We start from the raw sequence: 24,113 nt of genomic DNA, 5'->3' as shown, positions 1-24,113 counted from the left end.
TTCGGTTGTAACAACGCAGGTGGCATGAGACCTGCACTTAGTGTGACCACAAAAGTTCCTACTTTAGTGGTTACAGTAGATCACCTGACACTTCACTTTCTGCTCCTCCTGTACGACGGCATCAGTTGTAGCTTTCGGGAACAGCCAGCTTTGCATCCTATCGTTGGGAAGGTACAGTCTCGGAGAGTTCTTTTGTAACCCTCTTACCCATTTGCGAAGCTTCTTGCGTGCTGCATCCCTCGACTCCGCTGACTTGGGGTCACCGAAACCCTTGGCCACCAAAGCCGAGCAGACGTTGCAGTCCTTGGGGTCCCAATACCTCAAGGTTTCGGTTGTAACAACGCAGGTGGCATGAGACCTGCACTTAGTGTGACCACAAAAGTTCCTACTTTAGTGGTTACAGTAGATCACCTGACACTTCACTTTCTGCTCCTCCTGTACGACGGCATCAGTTGTAGCTTTCGGGAACAGCCAGCTTTGCATCCTATTGTTGGGAAGGTACAGTCCCGGAGAGTTCTTTTGTAACCCTCTTACCCATTTGCGAAGCTTCTTGCGTGCTGCCCGGCGTCAATGACCTTAGATGTCAGGATGCCTGAGAACTTTAAATCATTCATTCATTCTTGCGTGCTGCATCCCTCGACTCCGCTGACTTGGGGTCGCCGAAACCCTTGGCTACCAAAGCCGAGCAGACGTTGCAGTCCTTGGGGTCCCAATACCTCAAGGTTTCGGTTGTAACAACGCAGGCGGCATGAGACCTGCACTTAGTGTGACCACAAAAGTTCCTACTTTAGTGGTTACAGTAGATCACCTGACACTTCACTTTCTGCTCCTCCTGTAAAGAAAGGAAGTTGAAATGAGTATGCGGTAATTTATCACACTTGATAAATAAAAATGTCATGCATTAAACTTTTTGGTATCTTAACCATTATAGCTTAGGATAGTAAGCTAGAAAGGAAATAGGAAAAAGACATACTTGTGCACTGGTCTAGCCTACAGAGAGAGGGAAAGTATGCAGAGAAGGGCTACCTTATTAATATAGTTTAGTACAATAAATAAGGGTGTAGGTATTATTATTCCTACTGCCTTCCTCCAGAATGAGGGTTCAAATGGAAGGGGGAATGAATCATTCTAGCATCCTCCCAGCCACAAGATCTGCTGCCGGCTACTGCTGATTTCAGGGATGTGGATGGCAGTCCAAGGGAGGACTGAAGAACACTCGGTGTCTCCCACCAGCAGCCGTCCTGGCTGGCACAACCTTTCCCGGAGCCTTGCGTCCGTAGGGGAAGGTCAGAGCTGCTATCAATCCGCCTATGTAGGAGCCTGGCCGGCGCCACAGTCTACCCGGCAAGCGGGGAGATTGTAGGACACCAGCCAAAGACATGCGATGGCTAGGCCATCGCTAAAGGACAGAGGGGGGCAGGGAAAGGGTCTTGTGTGTTGTGTCGGGTGAAGGCGGCAGGATTGCCGGCCATTTCCAGACACAATCAGAAACATCGTTTCAATATCAGCGCCGGCAGAAGAATATCGATTCTTCAGTCCAGGGCCTTGCTGAAACAAGACTTGTCTTCTAGACCACAAGCGAGAAGGTGGCGGGATCGTACTACCACTTCGGATGTGGGCTAGGGAAGCTAGGCTTCCAATGTCTACAACTATAAGCCGGCAGGGGAGTGACTACTCACCCGGCAGCCAAGTTGTTGGCATTAAAGACAATACTCTGAGTTACTGTCGTAAAAACAAGCCGGAGTGTACTATATGGTAAGACCAAGATAGGGTTATCGCCTAATGGTGACACTCGGAGGGAAGGAAGGGTTTACCCTTAAATCTCCGAAAGAGACTAGTATCGAATTATATAATTAATTCTAGGAGATATACTATCTCCTGTTGAATTGATAAAACGATACGTGAGGGTAAACGGGGATAATGTATGAAAGTATACTAAAGCGCGTAGGCTAGGTTAGTCTAGCGCAGGGCGAGATCTCGGCTACCGCTATATCACCGTGACACTAACGTATACGATCAATACATTTAAGGAAGAGGAAAATACGTGCATGATCTTATCTTCACTAGCATAATTTTGCCTAAATATCTATAATTCATTAAATGTCGTTCTGCTGACTAAATAAAGCATGCATGATGAACGACGTCCAAAATGGCGCCTCTGGTTACCGGCTATGCTCCAATAAACACATTAAATTTATGCTAATTTCACTGAGAAGGGAGCTAAAAATTATGCACAGGAAAGATTAAATACTCAACTTTCCAGAGGCAGAAGATGCTGGAGAATACATGTTAAAATCCTCAAAATAGCGGTCTAGAACACTAGATAAGCAGGGAGATAAACCGTGCGAAAGCGCTACTGAATAAGAAATGAGCCACCATTTTGGGCCCTGTAATAGTAGGGATGGAAGGGTAACCTTGATAACGGCTCCCCTTCGATTTCGCCACTCTTCCCCCTCAGAGCAAAATCTCTATTTGGGGTGAAGATTGCCATGTGTCGTATCAAGTTATACGTCCTCTGATATTATGCGATATCCTTGAGGAAAATTTTAAGGATACTCACGCCAGGAGTTAGAATTCTAGAGAGCTATGGTCAATTCTCTGGGAGTATCACTAACCAAATATCCCTTAGAAAGCTGTCTATAGGAAGCTTCCATTAGGACGACATGGCTTTAGCCCAAAAAAAAACATTATTGACTAATCTTGGGTAGTGCCATAGCCTCTGTACCATGGTCTTCCACTGTCTTGGGTTAGAGTTCTCTTGCTTGAGGGTACACTCAAGCACGGTATTTTCTTTTTCTTTTTATCTCTTGTTTTTTTTTTTTAAATGGTGTGTTGGGCAGGCTTAACAGAAGGGCCATGGATGCCTGGTGGTTTATTAATAAGTTGGCTTTTCCTTATCTGATTCTTTTTCTTCTCACAACCATCCTTACTGTCCTCCCTTCAGTTGAAGTGGCTGTCCTGTCAGTTGAAGTGGCTGTCCTGGAGTGTATTTAGCCTTGCATGGTGTATCGGCTCCTCCTTATATGCCCATTGACAGTCTCTATGTTGATTCTGGCATACCTCCCCTTTCCATTCGCAGAGAGGAGTTGAGTTTGAGGTTTTTAGCTAGTCCCTTGCTGTGAGAAACAATCCTAACTGTAAATATGTTAGGGCGCCTTTAGATCGGGCTCCTAACAGATCTAGCGCCCCTAAGCCTTTGGAAGTACAGCTGAAAAATGATGCTAGAGAAGTAGGCTTGTTAACAGCACAGATAGCAGAGGTAGGATATCCCAAGTCTCCTCCTTGGTGTAATCCACCTGTTAAAGTATGTTTTACGGCAGGAGGGAAAAATACCTTACCTAGTAGGGTAATGAAAAGTGAGTTTTTAAATCATGCTGCTCAACATCATGGGAAAAATGTTTTTACAGATGGCTCCAAATTGGCTGCAGGAGTTGGAAGTGCAGCTGTGGTGGGCGATATTGTTATTAGAAGGAAACTCCCATCCTCTTGTTCAATTTTTACTGCTGAGCTGTATGCAATAATTCTCGCAGTCCAACATATTTTTAAAAATGGCAACCAAAATAGTTTTTATACAATTTTTATGGATTCCAATAGTGTTTTACTCTCATTAAAACAAATTATGCCAGGCCATCATATAGTACAAGAGGTGCAGGACTGGTTAGTACTTCTGCAGTCTAGGAAGAGTATCAGTGTTCACTTCTGTTGGGTCCCTGCCCATGTTGGGGTGGATGGGAATGAACAAGTAGATAAGGCAGCAAAGGAAGCTTCAGGGCTAAGTAATCCATCCCCCTTGAGTATTCTTTACAAAGATCTTAATAGTGAGATTCATCTTTACTGTAAAAATAAGTGGCAAGCTCGATGGTCTGAACTGACCACCAATACAAAATTGAAACAAATCCACCCATTGGTGGATAAATGGTTATCTTGTAATTCTACAAGTAGAAGGGATACCATTATTTTAACTAGGCTGCGTATTGGTCATACACATGCAACGCACAATTATTTAATGAAGAGTGGGGAAGGGAGACAGGCCCCTCTTTGTAATACCTGTCAAGTGACAATGGATGTTAAACATATTTTAGTCGATTGTCCTGTTTTTAATCTTCAGAGGAGGACACATTTACTCCAGGACAAACCTTTAAGAGATATACTGGGGGAAAACTGTAATACCCTGAACTTGAGAAAATTTATACAAAGTATTGGGTTATATTACGAGCTATAATTGATTTTATTAATTTATTTATTTATTTTACCCTTTTAATCCCTATTTATTTCACATCTAGATTTTATTGTATGAAAGTGTTACAATTTGTATTTAAAGGTTAAAATGATACTAAATGGTGTGAGTGTACAGATATGATTGAATGATTTTAGTTATATAGCGCTGAATGGCCTTTGATGCCCCAGTGCTTGGCTTAATGCCTAAATCCTATATTCAATTCAATTCATTCCTCCTTATATGCTGTCTGGAGACATTGAGCAAAATCCGGGACCAGTACGTCCCAGATTTCGTCAATGTTTTACTGTATTGCAATATTCGTGGTCTTCATGCAAATATTCAAGTCCTTTCAGTTGCGCCCAGACAGTATGATATTCTTTTGTGTTCAGAAACTTTGGTTTCTAATATGAGGCACTCATCTGAGCTCCTTATAACTGGTTTTAAGAAGCCAATAATGTTGAAACATGCCATCCCTAGGGCCAGGGGAATGGCGGTGTGATTCTTAAAAGTCCTGCTATGAATGTGGATGTCATGAGATTCAGGTAATGAAAGTTTAAGGCAGGCATAACTTTTATTTGTTCGATCTACCAGAATCCAGACATGGATTATTCTATCTTAGATTGTCTTCTCACCATTATGGCTAAGATACAAGATGATGATAGAAAGGCTTCTTTTGTCTTTGTTGGTGATTTCAATGCTCACCATAGGGAGTGGTTAAATTCTCTCTCTCCTACTGATTGCTATGGCTTAAGAGCTTTAGACTTTGCCTCTGAATCAGGCTGTGAGCTAATCATAAGTGAAGCTACTCACAGATTTGGTAATTGCTTGAACCACGTGTACACACTCCCCTGGCATTATAACAAGTAAGGTTGGTTCTCCAGTCGACATCTGATCATGCCTTGATTTCATTAGTAGTGAAAACTGAGCAGCCTGTCCCTGATGTATCATATTCTTGTATAATTTATATGAACTCTCAAGCAGACTGGAATGGGATTTTGCATGATCTTATGTGCTTGAATTGGTCACAATTATATATTTTGTTGATCCTGTTGTCCCTTTGAATGAGAATCTAGTCAATATAATTGATGGGCGTATCCCTTCTCGTGTGCTAAGTTACCGTGTGAAGGAAAAACCGTGGTTCAATGATGATTGTCGGCGTGCTGATTTGGAGAAGCTGGAGGCCTATCATCTTTGGTAGGGTAACAGATCAGATTTGATCTGGAATAACTATTCTCAACTTCAAGCTTTTGCTCAGAGTTTATGCTTCAACTGAAAAGGAATAAAATTTAACCATAAAAGAAGCCCTTTCTGGTACAACTCAGGAACATAAATGGTGGTATACCCTTAAATCTGCACTCTTTGGTGTAGATACAACAGTTTCTCCTTTACTTGAAACCAAATGGCTGTCACTCACTGTCCAAAGGAAAAGGCAATCCTTTTGGCTGATGTTTTTGACAGTAAACAGAGTAATGAAAAACTTGAACTTCCTCATTCCTGTTTACCTGATGCTAAACTAACTAGTTTAGCTTTTTGATCTCATGAAATGAAATTAAAGCTGTTGATGGACATTGATGGTCATGGAGGTGTAGACCCAAATGGTATTTTTCCTTTGTTTTTTATAAAGACTGGAGATTTCTTGGCTCCAAAGCTATGTTATTTTGCACAAGTTAGCAAGAAGAGGAGGTTTTAGCACTTGTTGGAAAATTGGTAATGTCACTCCTATATGTAACAAATGTTTTCGTGGTAGCTCAAGTCCAACTGATTACCACCCAATTTCCATAACTCCCATATTATCTAACGTTTATGAACGTCTTCTGGCAAAACGTCTTAATAGGTTTGCTGAAGGTAATAATCTATTCCTTAGTTTGCAACTTGGTTTTCGTAAAGGCAATAATCTATTCCTTAGTTTGCAACTTGGTTTTCGTAAAGGCCTTAGAGCATGTAATGCCTTGATTACAATCTCTAGTGTTGTACAGAAATCCCTTGATTGTGGGCAGGAAGTTTGTATGATTGGCCTTGATTTTAGTGCTGCCTTTGACTATGTTAACCCTGAGGCCCTTGTTTTCAAACTCACAGTTGGGAGTGGGTGGGTAATTTTTTAGCTTTATTATTGGTTTTTTAAGCAATAGATCTGAGTTGTTGTTGATGGGCACCATAGTGGGTATAGGAATGTGATATCTGGTGTTCCACAGGGTAATGTTCTTTGCCCATTACTTTTCATACTTTATACACATGACATATGGTTTGGCCTAGAAAACAAGCTTGTTGCATATGCAGATGATGATCCTCTTTGCATCAATTCTATCCCCTGAATGTAGATCTGGGGTTGCTGAATCCCTTAATATAGATCTAACAAAAATTAGTGCATGGTGCAAATTATGGGGTATGAAGTTGAATCCTAACAAAACTCAAAGTATGATTGTAATTGGGTCAAGGACAGTGGCTCCTCAACATACGGATCTCAGTATTGATAATGTTTCTTTAACTTTGTATGGCACTTTTAAAATTTTAGGTGGGAATCTTGATAGCAAATTTACTTTTGAGAAACACATTAGGTCTGTCTTCTTCAATTGCACGAAAAATTTGATTATTGAGAAAGTCTTTAAAAATTTTTGGTGATCAATCTAGTCTGAAGAAGTGTTTTAATTCTTTCATTTTACCTTGTTTTGAGTGTTGTTCTTCTATCTGGTCTTCAGCTGCTGATTCTAATCTTAATTTGTTGGACAGAAACTTACGGTCTTTCTTATTCCTGATGTAGATATTAATCTTTGGCACAGTCGTTCAATTAGTTCATTATGCATGTTGCATAAGATTTTTCATAATTCTGACCATCCTTTACATTCACATCTTCCTGGACAATTCCATCCTGTTCGTAATAATAGGCAGGAAATTAATTCTATTAGCCAGGCCTTCTCCATCATGAGGCTCAATACTACACAGTATTCTAGAAGTTTTATTCCAGCTGTGACCAAGTTGTGGAATGATCTTCATAATCGGTTAATTCAATCAATAGAACTTCAAAAGTTCAAAGTTGCAGCAAATGTTTTTATGTTGAACAGGCTGACACTAGTCTTTTTGTAGTTTATATATGACATATCTGTTTTGACATTATTGTTTGTAGAATAATTTGTTAATTTGATCTCATTTATTTATTTCCTTATTTCCTTTCCTCACTGGGCTATTTTTCCCTCTTGGAACACTTGGGCTTAATAGCATCTTGCTTTTCCAACTAGTGTTGTAGCTTGGCTAGTAATAATAATAATAATAGAACATATACAGAAAAACAATCTTCTGATAGACAGCCAACATGGTTTAAGACAAGAGATCGCATGTGATAAATATTTAGTAATTTTTCCACATGTTTAGCATTTATGACAAGACCAAGGCAATAGACATACTGTATATATCTAAACTTTTTGGATCCAGGAAATAGCCCAGTTTTGTCAGTTTTAGCAAGGAACCAGTTAAGTTCCTTGCATTGGTATCTCAACAGCTCTGTAAGTCTTCACAGAGTATACAGTACTCTCGTATCAGCATGAGCACACAAATGGCATTTGTCTTCTGCTCAACCTTGATGATTAGATGATTTTGGCAGACATAGATGGTCGTCTCCTCTACCAGAATAAACTCCTCTCTTTCTATCATGATTTGAGGGTTGTGTGAATTGGAAGAAGTCGGCCTGGACCCCAAGCAGACTAATTTATTTGGAAATAGACATTGAAACCTTTGTGGAAAGTATAATCCCACTTGAGAACGAACTAGCACCTCCTCAAGGTAGCTTTCCCTTGCCTTCAACAGCCCCATCTGCCAGCATAGCTTTGGTTGGGGCTGAATGTCCCAAATGGTAGTCTCCACCTACAGTCCCTTCAATAGAAACTGAAGAGACAGGTCACAAGACAGCGACCCTCCTCTGTTAGTACTGTATTTCTCATGGAACGTCCCAGCCTTGATCTGGAATGGTGCTGTACAGGACAAACCCTTTGAAGGGCTCCTTCCCTCCTAGCGAGTCCACCGAAAGTTCGTTGGTTCATGGATGCATTATAAAAGAATGGGGAGCTCACCACCTACAACCCTTAGAATCGGTACAAAGAACCAACCTGGTACATCAATCTTATTTCATGCTCCCAACAATTATGCCTTCCTTTTACTGGTCACTCAGTGGTGAGAATAAGTGACAGCAGCACTGTAAAGACAGGTAACAAAGGAAGTGCTGTTTCTTTGCAGTTGTGCCAATTGACAGTAGAGAGCCATGAGTGGACACTGCTCGATACGATCACACGAACAGCCTGCCTGATTCCAGATGAAAGAAAACTAACTTTTTAAAGGACATCTTTACTTCTTAAATTGAATTTCCTTTTATCTTTTTTCACAAATATTGGCTTCAATGCCTTAATGTCAGGATGGCAGAAAACTCAATCACTCAACTGATTTATTGCTTGCCTCAACCTCCAAGTGAGTTAGCAAGCTCCATGAACTCTCCTTTAACGTAACAATTACCGAATGCTGGGGGTAAGTCTCGTCCCCCTTCATTCCTGAGCCTTTGGCTAAAACGCAAAATAAGTTTGTTCTAGATGCCTGGATACCTTTCTCGGATCACCAGCCTTAAAAATGTAGCCAACAATCTTGATAAACTACTCTTTGGTTCTGTAGGGGCTTGACTGTTACTTTACATGTACAAAAACTACTCTACCTTGTCTGCAGCTCCTCAGCACAAGACTTGAAGGCAGTGACTAAATACAACTTGGCTGAGGGAAGTCATTGACTGTGCTCATTCACCACTCTCACCTCCTGCTTCGGGCTGAGGTCGGGGTAAAACTCTTGTCGTGAGTAGTTACAACCCTGTCATTCCGTAAGAATTTGTAGCGCAGATGCTCCAGGCTGACGTGTAGCCTAAGTCAATGTTTATGGCCCATTACCTACCCACAGGTCCCTAGCCACCTTTCTCAAGGACCTGTAGTAGCTACACAGTAAGTAATGTAGCTGCCTTGGGTCCTTTCAAATGACTAGTTAATATTAGATCAAGGATGGAGGTTACATGTTAAACTTAATGAAAATGAAAATTGACTGCCCGTTCCTTTCACTTTCTTCTCTCTCTCTTCTGGGGCACGCCATCAGAAACAGTCAGATGGAACTATTTCGTTTGTGGGCAAGTTCCACTTTACAAGTAGCTTTTCTATTACATGGTATAGAAGTGTCATATCGCACACTACTTGAGAAGGGAAGTTTGTTGTAACCAGGCAAACCCATTTGTATACATATACCTTGCTGTTACAACACAATTTTCTGCTCTGCATCCTTTGTTGCATCAGCGCTGGACCCGCTGGTATTGTCAAACCAATGGTGTTCGAGGTGTAAAGGAAAATTGGCTCTGCCCCAAAAAAGGTATGACAACTTAGTAACCTGGGATAAGTTTCTAACCAGTTTGAAGGGGCCTTCCTCCCACCTTAGGACAAGTATCCTGTGTAAAGGACAAAAGTTTGTATTTGTATTGGAACAAGTGATGAATTTGGAGATGATTTATATTTTTCTTCAACTATACAAACCCGAGTCTTTTATTATTATTTCTGGGTCGACCTGTGACGCCCGGTGAAAAGGGTCCTTCTTATCTCTTTTCTGATATAAATACTTCCAAATATACCAGAGAAAGTTAAAGCATGGAATGCAGAGGTTACTACCCTCGCGCGAGCACCCTACGGGCGTCGTGTATAAAGATAGGGCGTGTGAAAACCACTATTCACAGGTCATCTTCCATTTAGATAAATCCTTCATCAAAAGGGGGAGCCGCCACAGCGGCACTAACCAAACTCACCTGATCCACTCAGCGACACCCACCTCGAGCGCCATCTACTTATCCTTCTTTTGGACTCGTGTTTGACAATTACCCTGTTTTTGTGCTCTCTTGTTTTGGCTGTTTTTTGGATTTCTTCGCCATGGCTGAAGCTCTCCTTACCCTTACGCCAATGTTAAGTACCATAGATTGTTTTGACATTATTTTTAGTACCGGGCATGTTAATGTTAAGTAATAGGGAGTGTTCTAGTGTGTTCGGCTTTATGCCTTCCCGCGGCCCTCGCGGCCATTTTTTTTGTTTACGCTCAGTCCGTTTCAGTTTTGCTAGATTTGTTGCCCTTTTGGTACTTTTGTCATTCTAGGTTCTTTTTAATCTTATACTAGATCATAGGCTTTGTGCCACTTATTTTGAACAGATTTATTTTTATCATTTGGTACTTATTAGTCATTTACGAGTCCGTATCTTGTTAACGAAGAATAACGTTCGGGGTTTTATTACAGTTTAGTACCATCAACTTAGTTGGCGTTTTTCGTTATTCTTCGTTACATTTCTTTTTTATTATTTTTAATCGGACAGATGTGTTTTATGTATTTTTGGGGTTCGTGTTATTTTAGATTGATCGTTGTAACCGCCGAGTGCGAGAGGCTGGAGTTCCTGTTTTCTTTCATACAGACTCGGGTTCTCCCTCTCTCTATCTCCCCCTTCTGGGAATTTCTTCGTCTTAGACGAGTTTTTAATTTTACCAGGTTACTTCGTTCTTTCTTATATTTTTGGCTAATGTTGGTTGTATTATTAGATCCTGTTCGTGTTAGTCTATTATAGGTTAGTTGGCCTGCCTTGAGCTGCCTCCCGTTCCCCCTCCCCCTAGTCCCACCCTCTCCCCGCTCCGGCCTGGGAGTTGGGTCAGGACCTCCATCAGACTCCGCAATGAGTTTTCACTACTATGAGCTGGGAACGCTCGCTTACCTATTAATCTAGTGCGCTCCTTCGGCAGGGAATCCTTCCCTCGTTGGCCCTCCGCACCTTGACTCCGGCTACGGCCCATAGTTTCACACGACAATCACATGAATCTCGGCCCCCCCACCTTTGTTATTCTCTCCGGTAGTCACCTACCAGAGATCCTTTCGGAGATCAAGTTATTGAATTATTTTTACTTGTCCCTTATATGGATTAAGGATCTTCCCCCCCCCCTCCGGGCCTCCGTCGCACTACGGCGCTCTCCCATACCAATATGCCTTATCTTTAATCAGTAATTACTTAAGAGCTCCGGCTCCTCTATATGCAATATTTTTCTCCGGTCTACTAAGGAGTATTCTCTCATATTTTTATCATTGTAGTAATTACGGCGGAGCTCCGGCTCCTTATATTACACGAACCCATCCCTTCACATCAACTAGAATCTCCCTATAGCTTTACTTATTTTTATTATTGTTAAGTTAAAGCCTCCGGGAGACTTTATACTTATTTTACCTTTTTATTACAGAAAGTGCGCTGTGCCACCAAGGGCTGCCCTGCAACTTTTCTGGATCCGGTAGGCCATGACGTCTGCCGGTCCCACGCCCACTGTGCGATCTCCTTTGTCCGGGAAGCTGGCCAGCCCTCTTACATGGTCTGGTTCCCGGAGGCGTGCACGCTGTGCTATGAGCTCTCCTCCATTCTCCTCGATGATGTAAGATTTCTCAATTTTATCATTCATGCTAATATATTGAGGCTCAGCTGATTATATAGATATTTCTCTTAATAATCTTGATATTCATAGGAGTTTGCCTTCTGTCGTTCTAAAGTTACTCCCCTTTTTCAGGCTGACGAAGATTCGCTCCGGATGGCCAAAACCAGCCTCCGGACTTGGGTGTCTGGTTTTGGGAGGAATACCCCAACTGGTTGTCCTTACCTCCTCGACGCGGACATGGCCTCCCGGCTGTTTCCCAGTTCGTCCTCGGCCGCGGTACCCTTGGAGCAAGCTTCTCCCATCATTGAGGGTATCAGGGCGGCCCTTCCTGTGGAAGAGGAACACCAGCTCTCCGGCGACATCTCCACCCTCGACATCCACACCGAACTTATGGATGAGCAGGTTAGTGGTGCAGAGTTGGCAGAATCCTTTCTTTCCCTTACTCCTTCCTCTACTTCTTCCTTCCTCGGCTTTTACAAGCCCCAGGCTTCCCCTTGGGAGGGTTCCGTCTCGGTCCGTCCCAAGGTTAAGCCAATACCCAAAATTAAACCCAAACCCATTAATCCGGCTTCGCCACAATCTATATCTCCGGTCCCTGGACCTTCCTCAGCCCCTGACATCCCAATGCTGTCATGAACTCCTCCTCCTACTAAAGGAAAGAGGAGTAAGTCCGCAAAGTCCAAGGTTTCAGCTGTAGGTAGCTCCTCGGATTTCCACATAACCATGGAGATGATTCAGGATATGATGGAGTCAAAGCTGCAGACACACTCGGGTCATATCGGAGCTCAAGGACATGGTGGCTAGCCGCCTCCGTGCGGGGTCTCGGCCTGCTCCGCCCCTAGGTCCTGACACCTCTAAGCTGCCGCCTTTTGATAAGAATAACCCTTGGCGGTTCGCTAGGCATGCTCCTTATTTGGACGGCACGCTTACTCTAGAAGACTTGGGGACACGCCCTCTAGACGATCTGGAGTTCTAGCCTCCTGATCTCCAGTTCCCCTTCAATGGCTTTGTTCGCCTGAAGGAACATGCCCTGATCCGGATGGACAAGGTCCCAAAGGAGACGGTAATATTCCCTAAAGAGCAAGCCCAAGCTGTCTGGGTTCGTACTCTCGCGGAATGGGGATGCGTCAACTCTAAGTTGACTCCTCACAAGGGAGTGTACACCATCTTCATCACTCCTCAGTCCATCCTGTCTCCTCTTACTGATAAGATTGCTGAATTGACTATTCAGTCAGTTAAGGACAGCATCCCCATGCCGACCCCTAAAGAGACAGATCCCACCTCTCTCCTCGTCCCAGGCACCTCGGCGCTCTGGCACGATGCCTCAGCTACTTTTACGGTGGGTAAACTCGACCCAGACTGCGCATCCTCTCTCTTCTCGGAGAGACTCCTCAAGCTTCCGGACCACTTATTGAAAGTAGAGTTCGAAGCAAGAAACCGGCTGGCTAGGTCACTCAACTCGGTCGTATCCTCAGAGTTGATAGCTTCCCTCTACAGTGACAAACCTCTCTTTAGAGTACAGGCAAAGAACCTCCTGCAGTCGTTCCAGTCGGACCTTCACGACTTCTGGACTGCGAGAACGAATTGCAGAAAACATGTTCTCGCCGAAGCCTCTATTAGGCATGAGCCTAATAGGCTTATCGCCGCCTCCTGCTGGGGTAAAACACTTTTTCCTCAGGAAGAGGTCGATAAAGTCCTCCAAGACGCAGCGAGGGTTAACCAGAACCTACAAGTTCGATGGGGCCTTTCAAATAAACGTAAATTTGAAAATATGCCTAGACAACCTTTCTCTAAGAAGAAGCAAAGGTCCTATACCCCATACAAGACTAGTCGTGGCCAGCTTCACCATTCTTCAGGCCCTCACTCTTCAACTCCCTCTACATCCAAATCCGCCCCTCCTCAACAGATCGTATTCGTCCCGGCACCTCAGGGTACCCAACCAGCTCCTGTGGCATCTTGGATGACCTCCCCTGCCTTCAATCAGGCTTACGAAACCTCGGGTTCCTTTCGAGGATACCCTAGAGGCGGCAACAGGGGTAGAGGTCAGTTCCGTCAGCGAGGCGGACCCAGAGCCAGAGGTTCCTGGGGAGGAAGTGGGGCTAAGTTCAACCCCACCCAATGAGATGAATCAGGTAGGAGGGAGACTATACCAGTTTCGGGACCAGTGGACCTTCAGTCCTTGGGCCCACAGTATAGTCTCCAAAGGCCTGGGCTGGAAATGGGCACAAGGTTCCCCACCTCCGACAGTGTCCTTCTTCCAGAAGCCCACTCCCATCCTAGAAGAGTACAGTACACCAAGGACCTATTGAAGAAGAAAGCCATAAAGAGGGTACGAACACTGAAATTTCAAGGCCGCCTGTTCACCGTTCCAAAAAAGAATTCGTCGGCGTTGAGTGGGGTCCTGGACCTGTCCAAACTGAATTCTTACATTTCTTTGCGACAGGTTCCGCATGCTGACTATCTCTCAGGTACGGACCTTACTTCCCCGTGGGGCTGTCACCACCTTTATCGATCTTACAGACGCCTATTATCACGTCCCAGTAGCAAGAAACTTCTCTCCTTACCTCGGCTTCCGCCTAGGCAAGAAATCCTATGCGTTCAAAGTGATGCCCTTCGGCCTCAGCATCGCCCCCAGGATATTTACAAAGCTAGGGGAGACGGTGCTAGAACAGCTCAGGAGCCAGGGAATCATGGTGATAGCTTATCTGGACGACTGGCTCATCTGGGCACGCACGATTCAAGAATGCCACAAGGCTACAACCAAAGTGGTTCAGTTTCTGCACAAGATAGGATTTCAAGTCAACTTGCAAAAATCTCTCCTCCAACCAGCAAGCCAATTCGAATGGTTAGGCATCCGCTGGGACCTCACAAGTCACAAACTGTCTCTTCCCCCCAAAAAGGTCAGAGAGATAGCATCAAAGACAAAGCACTTCATCAGGAACAAACAGTTTTCAAGAAGAGCCTTAGAAAGAGTTCTAGGCTTACTCCAATTTGCTTCAGTGACAGACCTCTTATTGAAAGCCAAACTCAAGGACATCAACCGAGTTTGGAGAAAGAGAGCTACAACATGATTACGAGACAAGCTATCAAAGATCCCCTCAGTCTTAATACGAAGGCTCCGGCCATGGTCAAAACCAGAGAACCTCTCCAAATCGGTTCCTCTGCAATTCCCTCCTCCACGGTTGACGATTCACACAGACGAGTCTCTCAGTGGTTGGGGGGCCTACTACAAACACCAGATGTTTCAGGGCTCTTGGTCCCCTGCTATGAGACAGTTCCACATCGTGTTAGAGGCCATGGCAGTATTACTGACCTTGAAACGACTATCCCCTCCATGATCCACTCACATCAGGGTAGTCTCCGACAGCACGGCAATAGTCCACTGCATAAACAGAGGTGGATCAAAATCTCCCAATCTGAATCAAGTCCTGGTCATGATCTTTACCTTGGCAATCGAAAAGAACTGGTTCCTGTCAGCCACTCACCTAGCAGGAGTCCAGAACGTGATAGCGGACTCACTATCCAGGACAAAACCACTAGAATAGGAATGGTCCTTAGACATGAATTCATTCCGGTGGATATTCAGACTGGTTCCCGGTCTCCAGGTAGACTTGTTTGCGACGCAACTCAACCACAAACTTCCCTGTTACGTGGCCCCGAACCTGGACCCTCAGGCTTATGCTATGGACGCATTAGCCCTGGATTGGAACCGTTGGAAGAAGATTTACCTATTCCCTCCGGTGAATCTTCTAATGAAAGTTTTACCCAAACTACGCTCCTTCCACGAAGCGGTGGCTTTGGTAGCACCTCATTGGCCAAAAAGCAGCTGGTTTCCTCTCCTCCTAGAGTTGAAACTTCGGCCATTCCGGATCCCACTCCCCAAGCTGACCCAAGTGGTCTAAACGCGGACTGTGTCAGATTCCTCAAGGATAGCGCAAACCCTAACTTTGTGGATTTCATGAAATTTGCAGCCCACAAGGACGCAAATATTGACCCGGAAAATTTCCTCTTTATCAAATCAGACAAGAGGGACTCCACACTTAGACAATATGATTCGGCTGTTAAGAAACTAGCAGAATTTCTAAAGAATTCAGAAGATACTCGAATGACCCCTAACCTGGCCATTTCATTTTTTAGGTCCCTATTTGACAAAGGCCTAGCAGCTACAGTAGTACTATAACCACGATTAAGTCAGCTTTGAAAAAGATCTTCCATGTGGGTTTCAATATTGACCTAGCAGATTCCTATTTTTCATCCATTCCAAAATCCTGTGCTAGGCTCAGACCTTCTGTTCGTCCACAAAAGGTCTTGTGGTTTCTGAACGACATCCTCAAGCTCGCTTCAGACACCGATAACGAATCCTGCTCTTACATCTCGCTTCTTAGGAAGACCTTATTTCTTACAGCCATGGCCTCAGGTGCTAGAATCTCGGAATTAGCAGCTCTCTCCCATAATCCTAAAAACCTAGATTTCCTCCCATCAGGAGAAGTCCTACTCTCTCCAGATAGAGCTTTCCTAGCCAAGAAAATAGGTGGTCCCCTTGGAAAATAATTCCTCTACCCCAAGATGCTTCTGTGTCCAGTTGCTACGCTTTGGGCCTTTTTAGCTAGGACTGCATCACGCTCATCTGGCCCCTTGTTTGTCAGGGAACAAGGAGGTACTATTTCCATCCAAGGCATCAGACAGCAAATCCTTTATTTTATCAAGCAAGCTAACCCGGAATCTTTTCCACATGCACATGATATCCGGGCTGTAGCCACCTCCATCAATTACTTTCAGAACATGGATTTTGATGACCTTAAGAAGTACACGGGTTGGAAATCCGCGATGGTTTTCAAACGCCACTATTTAAAGAACTTACAGGCCCTTAAATTCCCTACTATTGCAGCTGGGAGTCTCATCTCCCCCGAATAATTTCTTACCTTTCTTCCTTTCGTCCACCTCTCGTCCTTCTCCCTCCTACCTGCCACTCTCACCGCGATGCCCCTCACCTCGGTCGGTGTAAAGCCCCATTATTTTGTTATGTCGGTGGTTTAGCCCCATTACTATGTTTGTCATGTTGCCTTGTTCATTTTGGTAGCTCTCATTTTGGATTGTATATATTTTTTATCCACGGGTATTGTACAGTTTGCCATGTTTTTTGTACCCATACTATGTTACCATGTTTTTTGCCTCTTGCCATTATTGATTTACCATTTGCTACCTATGATTTGGTCTATGCCAGTATGACGTTTTTTGAGCTATTGTACAGTATAATTTTCTTGTTCCTTCATGGCATTGTTTAATTTTAGATTTAAAGGATTTGTTATTTTGTATGTAACAGTACGTTCCTTAATATATAACCTCCATTTTGCATAACGTTTTTACTTTACCTTTTGTTTTGTGGGCTTGGAAGGCATTCTCTGGTACATTTTCACCGGGCGTCGCAGGTCGACCCAGAAAAGGGATTTTGACGAAGGAAAAATCTATTTCTGGGGAGATACCTGTGACGCCCGGTGAAACCCTTCCCTGGTTTTTCCCCGTCCCTTTCCTTTCCAAGCCATCTCATATAGAAGGATGTATAGATGGCGCTCGAGGCGGGCATCGCTGAGTGGATCAGGTGAGTTTGGTTAGTGCCGCTGTGGCGGCTCCCCGTTTTGATGAAGGATTTATCTAAATGGAAGATGACCTGTGAATAGTGGTTTTCACACGCCCTATCTTTATACATGACACCCTAAGGGTGTTCGCGCGAGGGTAGTAACCTCTGCATTCCATGCTTTAACTTTCTCTGGTATATTTGGAAGTATTTATATCAGAAAAGAGATAAGAAGGACCCTTTTCACCGGGCGTCACAGGTATCTCCCCAGAAATAGATTTTTCCTTCGTCAAAATCCCTTTTCTGGGTCGACCTGTGACGGCCGGCGAAAAAGTCCTTCTTTGTACTTTTTCTGATATGAATCTTCCAAATATACCAGAGAAAATTAAAAGCATGGAATGCAGAGGTTACAACCCTCGTGCGAGCACCTTGTTGGTGTCGTATATCTAACAAGGGCGTTTGTAAAACACTATTCACAGGCTGTCTTCCATTTAGATAATCCCTTCATCAAAGGGGGAGGGCCGTGACAGGCCCTAGAGAATACAGTTGGGTTACCCTACCGACACCCACCACTCGCGCTCACCAGGTCATCCTTCTGTTTTGGACTTGCCCGCAAAGTTGATAAGTGTTTTTCGAAGTGATTGTCGTTAATTCAACATGACTGACGTTGCTACTTCACCCTTACCAATGTTAAGTACCATAGTTTGTTTTGGCAGCTTTTGACAGTACCGGGCATTTGTTCTGTTTCCAATATGGTGGTTTTTAGTTTTGGAAGCGATTGTCCTGCCGAGGTATCGGCAGCCATTTTGGGTTATGTTCGCTTCGGTAAATATTCTAGTTATTTTTGCCCATCTGGTACTCTGTCATCTAGGTTATATCACTTACGTTTTATGGCCTTTTTGTGTTATCATTAATTTTTATTAGTTTATACTATGGTATTTATTTGCTTGCAAGTCCAATTTGGACCTACGAAGAATAGCGATTTAAAGAATAGCGAATTAAAGTTTAGCGATTTAGTCTGTTGGTTTGTAATCGCCTCAGAGGCTTCGATTTAGACTATATCCTTGTTTATTTGTTACGTTGTCGTTATTCTTCGTTCTTGGTTATTACAATTACTAAGAAAAGCAATCAATTTTATTAATTTTCTTGTTTTATTGTGTGATGTTAGTTTTTTATTATGTAACCTTGAGAGCGAAAAGAGACTGCTCGTTCCCTGTTCTACAGATATGAGTTATCCCTTCTCTCGTTTTCTTTGTTAGCTCGAGTAAGAGAGGTGAATTTCCCGTTCTCCGTTTTTATACGATCACGAGTTATTCAGGCCTCCTCTTAGTATCAGAGTTGATGATATTACGTTTAATATTATAAACGTTTTTATTGATGTGGTTACTGTTAATATAGCTAACACTATTAATAGGTACGTTAGTGTAAGAGTCATTAATTGGGGTCGTTTTATACCGACACCCTTAGCTCCGCCTTGAGTTATGCTCCGCTATAATGGATACTCATTGGGTGAGAACTAGTTAACATACAGGAGCAGATTTTTGGAGTGCAACGGTGAAATCCGGCACTCGGACTCCGGCTGAAGCCTTTTACACACGAACCTTTGTCATGGTTGATCATAATTACACCGTTACGGCCGGCTTCACGGGAGATAACACAATAATTCATTGAGGTTAATGTTATCGTACCGGGGACGGTCACGATATCACGGTGAAGGGCCTTTGCTACCGGATCTCCGGTACAAACAGAGATCAAGCAGACGGCCAGAACCGGAGTTAACAATGTGATACCGATGAAGACTTCACAGTTTCATTATTACGGTCCCTTTTTTCATCGAATCTCCGGCTTCACTGGAGATAACACACATTCAGTATTAGAGAATGTTATCGTACCGCTGAGGATCACGTTTTCACGATGACGGACCTTTGTCACTAGTTCTCAGTTACAAACAGAGATCAATCAGACGATCAGAATCAGGGTATGAACCCTTTTTCATGAATAATCACAATATCGTTATTACGATCCTTTTCATCGAATCTCCGGCTTAACCGGATATCGTACAGGCGATCAGCATTGAGGTTAATATTAGTTTTCCTCTGGTGTTCACGTTGTCACTATGACGGACCTTTGTACCGGGGATTGTTACCGGAGCTCCGGTACAGACAGAGATCACTCAGACCACGGGTGGCCAATCTCTTGTTTTGCTGTAAAGGAAAGGATTTAACATGAATACAAAGTAAACTGTACTTACTTTAATGACACTTTGAATTTGCGTGGGTAATATTCATTAGCTATTCTTGAAAGTCCTAATAAAAATATATGAACATAACTATGCCTATATTTATGCATATATTTAATTCTAACTATGTATAAATATGGATAAATATCCATACAACATCGTGTTCAAATAGAAATAAATTGATTATGCCTATATTTATGCATTTTCAATTCTAACTATGTCTAAATATGAATAAATATCCATACAACATAGTGTTCAAATAGAAATAAATTGATTGTGCCTATATTTGTGCATATTCAATTCTAACTATACCTAAATATGAATAAATATTCATACAACATCGTGTTCAAATAGAAATAAATTGATTATGCCTATATTTATGCATATTCAATTCTAACTATGCCTAAATATGAATAAATATCCATACAACATAGTGTTCAAATAGAAATAAGTTTCCACTCAGTACTGGGAACCGAACGTTGGCCCCTTCTAATGAAGGGCCGGGTCGAGACTAACCATGCCATGAGAGGCTATCTACTGTTCCTTGAAACTCTGGTCAGTGAACAGATGAATCAATAGAATACTAATAGCCAGTAAATAATGTTAGACCCGGTTCTGAACGTCTGAGTCAGGGGTGGCCAACCTGTGGCGGATGCGCCAACAGTGTCACATTTCATGAATACAAGTGTCGAACTATACCCCAAAAGATAGTACATTAAATGACTATTCTTTAAAATTTATTTTTATGAGTTATACAACTGATCCCAGCCTATGAATAGGATCACTAACCAAAGTTCAAGGAACATCCAGACTTATGTCCCCTTTCTGTTACAGAAGGTTCGCCTACATGGTTCCCGTCAGGATGATGATGAATCTCTCTGGCCTGCAAGAGAGAGACTCCGCCCTTGGGTATCAAGGTTGGGAAGAAATGCTCCATCTAGAGGTCCCTATCTCCTCAGAGTGTCCTCTCTAAGGTTGGACGACGACCCCATGGACGGGCAGGTAGGTGGGGATGAGTTTTGAGCCTTCAGCTTTGCAATTACCTACGTCACCGACCTAGGACCCTTAATGGATCCTGATGTTCATGTTACCCTGCATAAACCGTGACTGCTAAAAGCAACACATTCTAGGGAAAACCAAGGGGCTATGACGGAGCTCAAAAGTATGGTGGTGAGTCGGATCCGTTCAGGAACTCAGAAGTTTCCCCCTACAGCCCCAGGCATATCGAAGTAACCTCCTTCGATAAAAACAACGCATAGAGATTAGCCTTACATGTTCCATATATAGATGGTACCATAAATCTGGATGGCATAGACGTCCTCCCTCTGGGGGACCTAGATTTTACTCCCAGGTACTAGAATTCCCGTTCAACGGATTCGTTCGATTGAAAGAGATTGCCATGGTTAGGTTAGACAAGGTACCGAAGGTAACAGTATTATTTCCTAAAGGGCAGGCCCAATCTGTCTGGACCAGGATGTTGTCAGTCTGGGGGGTACGATAATTCCAAGATCTGCCCTTCCAATTCGACCTACACGTTTGATGGTCTGATCGGGTTAGTTGTGGGAAATACGTTCTGTCTGAGGCCTCTATCAGACAGGAATCGATAGTCGGTTACCCACTCGTCATCACAGCCTTCCTCTGATTCGATGTCTATGCATCCAAATTCCCCTCATCAGGTGGTCTACCTCACTGATTCCCCAGGTACACAGCCCAACCCCGTTGGGATGTTTTACCTGCATACAGCCCTAGATCCGAACCCTCAGGCTCCTCTCGTGGACACCAGAGAGGAAGCTACAGGAGTAGAAGACAGTCTCGCCATCGAGACGGACCTAGGAAAAAGGGGGCTCGGAGAAGGAAAGTACCTAGATTCACCCCCTCACAACGCGGTGGTCCCGGTAGGGGGTAGACTTTACCATTTTCGAGACCATTGGACCTTCGGTCTGTGGGCTCATAGCATAATCTCTAAAGGTTTGAGATGAAAATGGCCACAAGGTCCTCCTCCTCCACCAGTGACCTTCTCCCAGAAATCCACTCCCATCCTGAAAGAGTACACCACAGGGTTACTCAAGAAGAAGCAATCAAACGGGATCGATCACTGAAGTTCCAAAGCCACCTGTTCACAATTCCGAAGAAAGGCTTGTCGGCATTGAGAGTGGACCTGGACTTGTCAAGCTAACTCTTACATTCTCTGCGACAAGTTCCGGATGTTGACTATCTCTCAGGTACGGACCTTACTTCCCCGTAGGACCGTCACCACCTCTGTCGATCTTACCGACGACTATTATCTTGCGCCTATAGCTCGAAACTTCTCTTCTTATCTGGGTTTCCGCCTAAGCAGGAAAGCCTTTGTGTTCAAGACATGCCCTTTGGCCTCAACATTGATCCCAGGATATTCACGAAACTGGGAGAGAGAGTGTTAGAACAACTCAGGAACCAAGAGATACAGATCATTGCTTATCTGGCCGGTTGGCTCATTTGGGCCTGGCCGGTCATAGAAGGCAACAGAGCTACGAAGGAATTACTTCAATTTCTCGACAACCTGTGATTTCGGGTCAATCTCCAAAAAATCTCGCCTGCAACCATCAGGCCGCTTAGAATGGTTAGCCATTCAGTGGGACCTTTCGAAGCACACGTTGTCTCTCCCTTCCAAAAGGTAAGAGGAATAGTTTCCAAGATCAAAAAATTTTTCTCAAACACAAACAGGTGTCCGAAGAGCCTTAGAAAGTATCCTCGGACTTTTCCAATTCACTTCAGTAACAGATCTCCTAATAAAAGCCAAACTCAAAGACATATATCGAGTTTGGAGAAAGAGAGCTACAGTACCTATAAGAGACATGGTCTCGAAGATCCCCTCTGTCTTGAAAATGAGACTACGCCCATGGTCCGAACCGAAGGACCTCTCCAAATCGGTTCCTCTACAATTCCCACCTCCACAAGTGACATTCCATACAGCCGCGTCTCTAAGTGGATGGGGGGGATTACTCCGAACATCAGATGTTTCAGGTTCTTGGTGTCACTCCATGAAACAGTCCCATATCATTGTTCTCAAAGCCATGGCAGTGTTCTCGACTCCTCCGAGGTCGACCCACATCAGAGTAGTGTCAGACGGCACAGACGCAGTACACTAGGTCAACAGGGGAGGATCCAAGTCACCCAACCTGAATCAGATCCTGGTCACTATCTTCGCCTGGGCAACAGAAGAGAACTGGTTCCTGTCAGCACCTCACCTAGCGGGAGGCCAGAATATGAGAGCGGACTCACTATCCAAGACGGATCCACTGGAGTCAGAATGGTCTCTAGACATAATTTCATTCCGGTGGATACTCAGGCTCGTTCCAGGCCTCCAGGTAGATCTATTCGCAACTCAGATGAATCACTAACTTCCTTGTTATGTGACCCCAACCCTGGACCCTCGGGCTTATGCCATGGACGCATTACCCCGGGATTGGAACCATTAGAAGAAGATTTCCCTATCTCCCCCAGGGAATCTTCTAAAAACTTTTACACAAACTACGCTCCTTCCGGGGCGCAGTGGCTTTAGTACCACCTCACTGGCCAAGAACAGTTGGTTTCCTCTCCTCCTCGAGTTGAAACTCAGTCCCATCCGGATCCCGTTCCTCAAACTGACCCAAGTATCCAAACTCACTGTGTCAGATTACTCAAGGATAGCCAAAACTCTAACTTTGTGGACTACAGGAAGTTGGCAGCTCGTAGAGATGCGAACATTGAACCGGAAAACGATCTCTTCATCGAATGGGACAAAAGGGACTCGACAATTCGCCAATATGATTCGGCCGTTAACAACTAGTAGGTCCCCTAAGAGTGCAGACCATACTCGTATGTCCCCGCATTTAGCCATCTCTTTCTTGAGGTTCCTATTTGACAAAGGCCTAACAGTTAGCACTTTAACCACCATCAAGTCAGCTTTGAAGAAGATCTTCCTTGTTGGGTTCAACATTAACCTAGCTGATTCCTATTTCTCATCAACCCCAAAAACATGTGCTAGGCTTCGACCTTCGGTTCGGCCACAAAAGGACTCTTGGTCTCTGAACGGTGTTCTCAAACTTGCGATGGACACGGACAATGAATCCTGCTCTTATATCACTCTTCTTAGGAAGACTTTATTTCTAACGGCTATGGCCTCAGGTGATGGAACATCAGAACTAGCAGCTCTCTCACGAAACCCGGAAAACATAGATTTCCTCCCTTCAGCCGAAGTACTCCTTTTCCAGACAAAGCTTTCCTAGCTAAAAAATGAGGATCCGCAAAATAGGTGCTCCCCTCGGAAGATTATTCTTCATCCCCAAGATTTTTCTCCGTGTACAGTCACACTCTCAAGCCCCTTTTTAGCTAGAACTGCCACCCGCTCGTCTGGCCCCTTGGTTATCAGGGAACAAGGAGGTACTATTTCCATTCACGGTATCAGGCAACAAATCCTCTACTTCATTAAACATACTAATCCGGAATCATTTCCCCAGGCTCATGATATACGGACAGTAGATGCCTCCAACAATGACTTCCAGAACAGGGACTTTGATGATTTTAAAAAATATACGGGTTGGAAATCCCCTATGGTTGTCAAACGCCAATATCTAAAGATCTTACAGGCCCTTAAATACCGA

The 24,113-nt window shown here is 43.8% G+C and overlaps 1 protein-coding gene across 7 annotated transcripts in view; it reads left to right on the top strand.

The window, feature by feature from the left end:
* LOC137653446 (uncharacterized) overlaps positions 1-24,113 on the top strand; it is a 245,199-nt gene that overhangs the window by 142,907 nt on the left and 78,179 nt on the right. Inside the window, exons 1-2 of one of the 7 annotated variants that reach the window (XM_068386842.1) lie at positions 11,498-11,677; positions 11,810-12,079. The exons of the other annotated variants lie outside the window; for them this stretch is intronic. Of the exons in view, the coding sequence (XP_068242943.1) occupies positions 11,615-11,677; positions 11,810-12,079 (333 nt within the window). The 5' untranslated portion in view covers positions 11,498-11,614. Of the gene's footprint in view, positions 1-11,497; positions 11,678-11,809; positions 12,080-24,113 lie in introns of those variants that run through there. 7 annotated transcript variants of the gene reach the window in all.

Source organism: Palaemon carinicauda, chromosome 14, assembly GCF_036898095.1.
Source record: "Palaemon carinicauda isolate YSFRI2023 chromosome 14, ASM3689809v2, whole genome shotgun sequence".
Lineage (NCBI taxonomy): Eukaryota > Metazoa > Arthropoda > Malacostraca > Decapoda > Palaemonidae > Palaemon > Palaemon carinicauda.
This window is presented reverse-complemented; position numbering and strand designations above follow the sequence as displayed.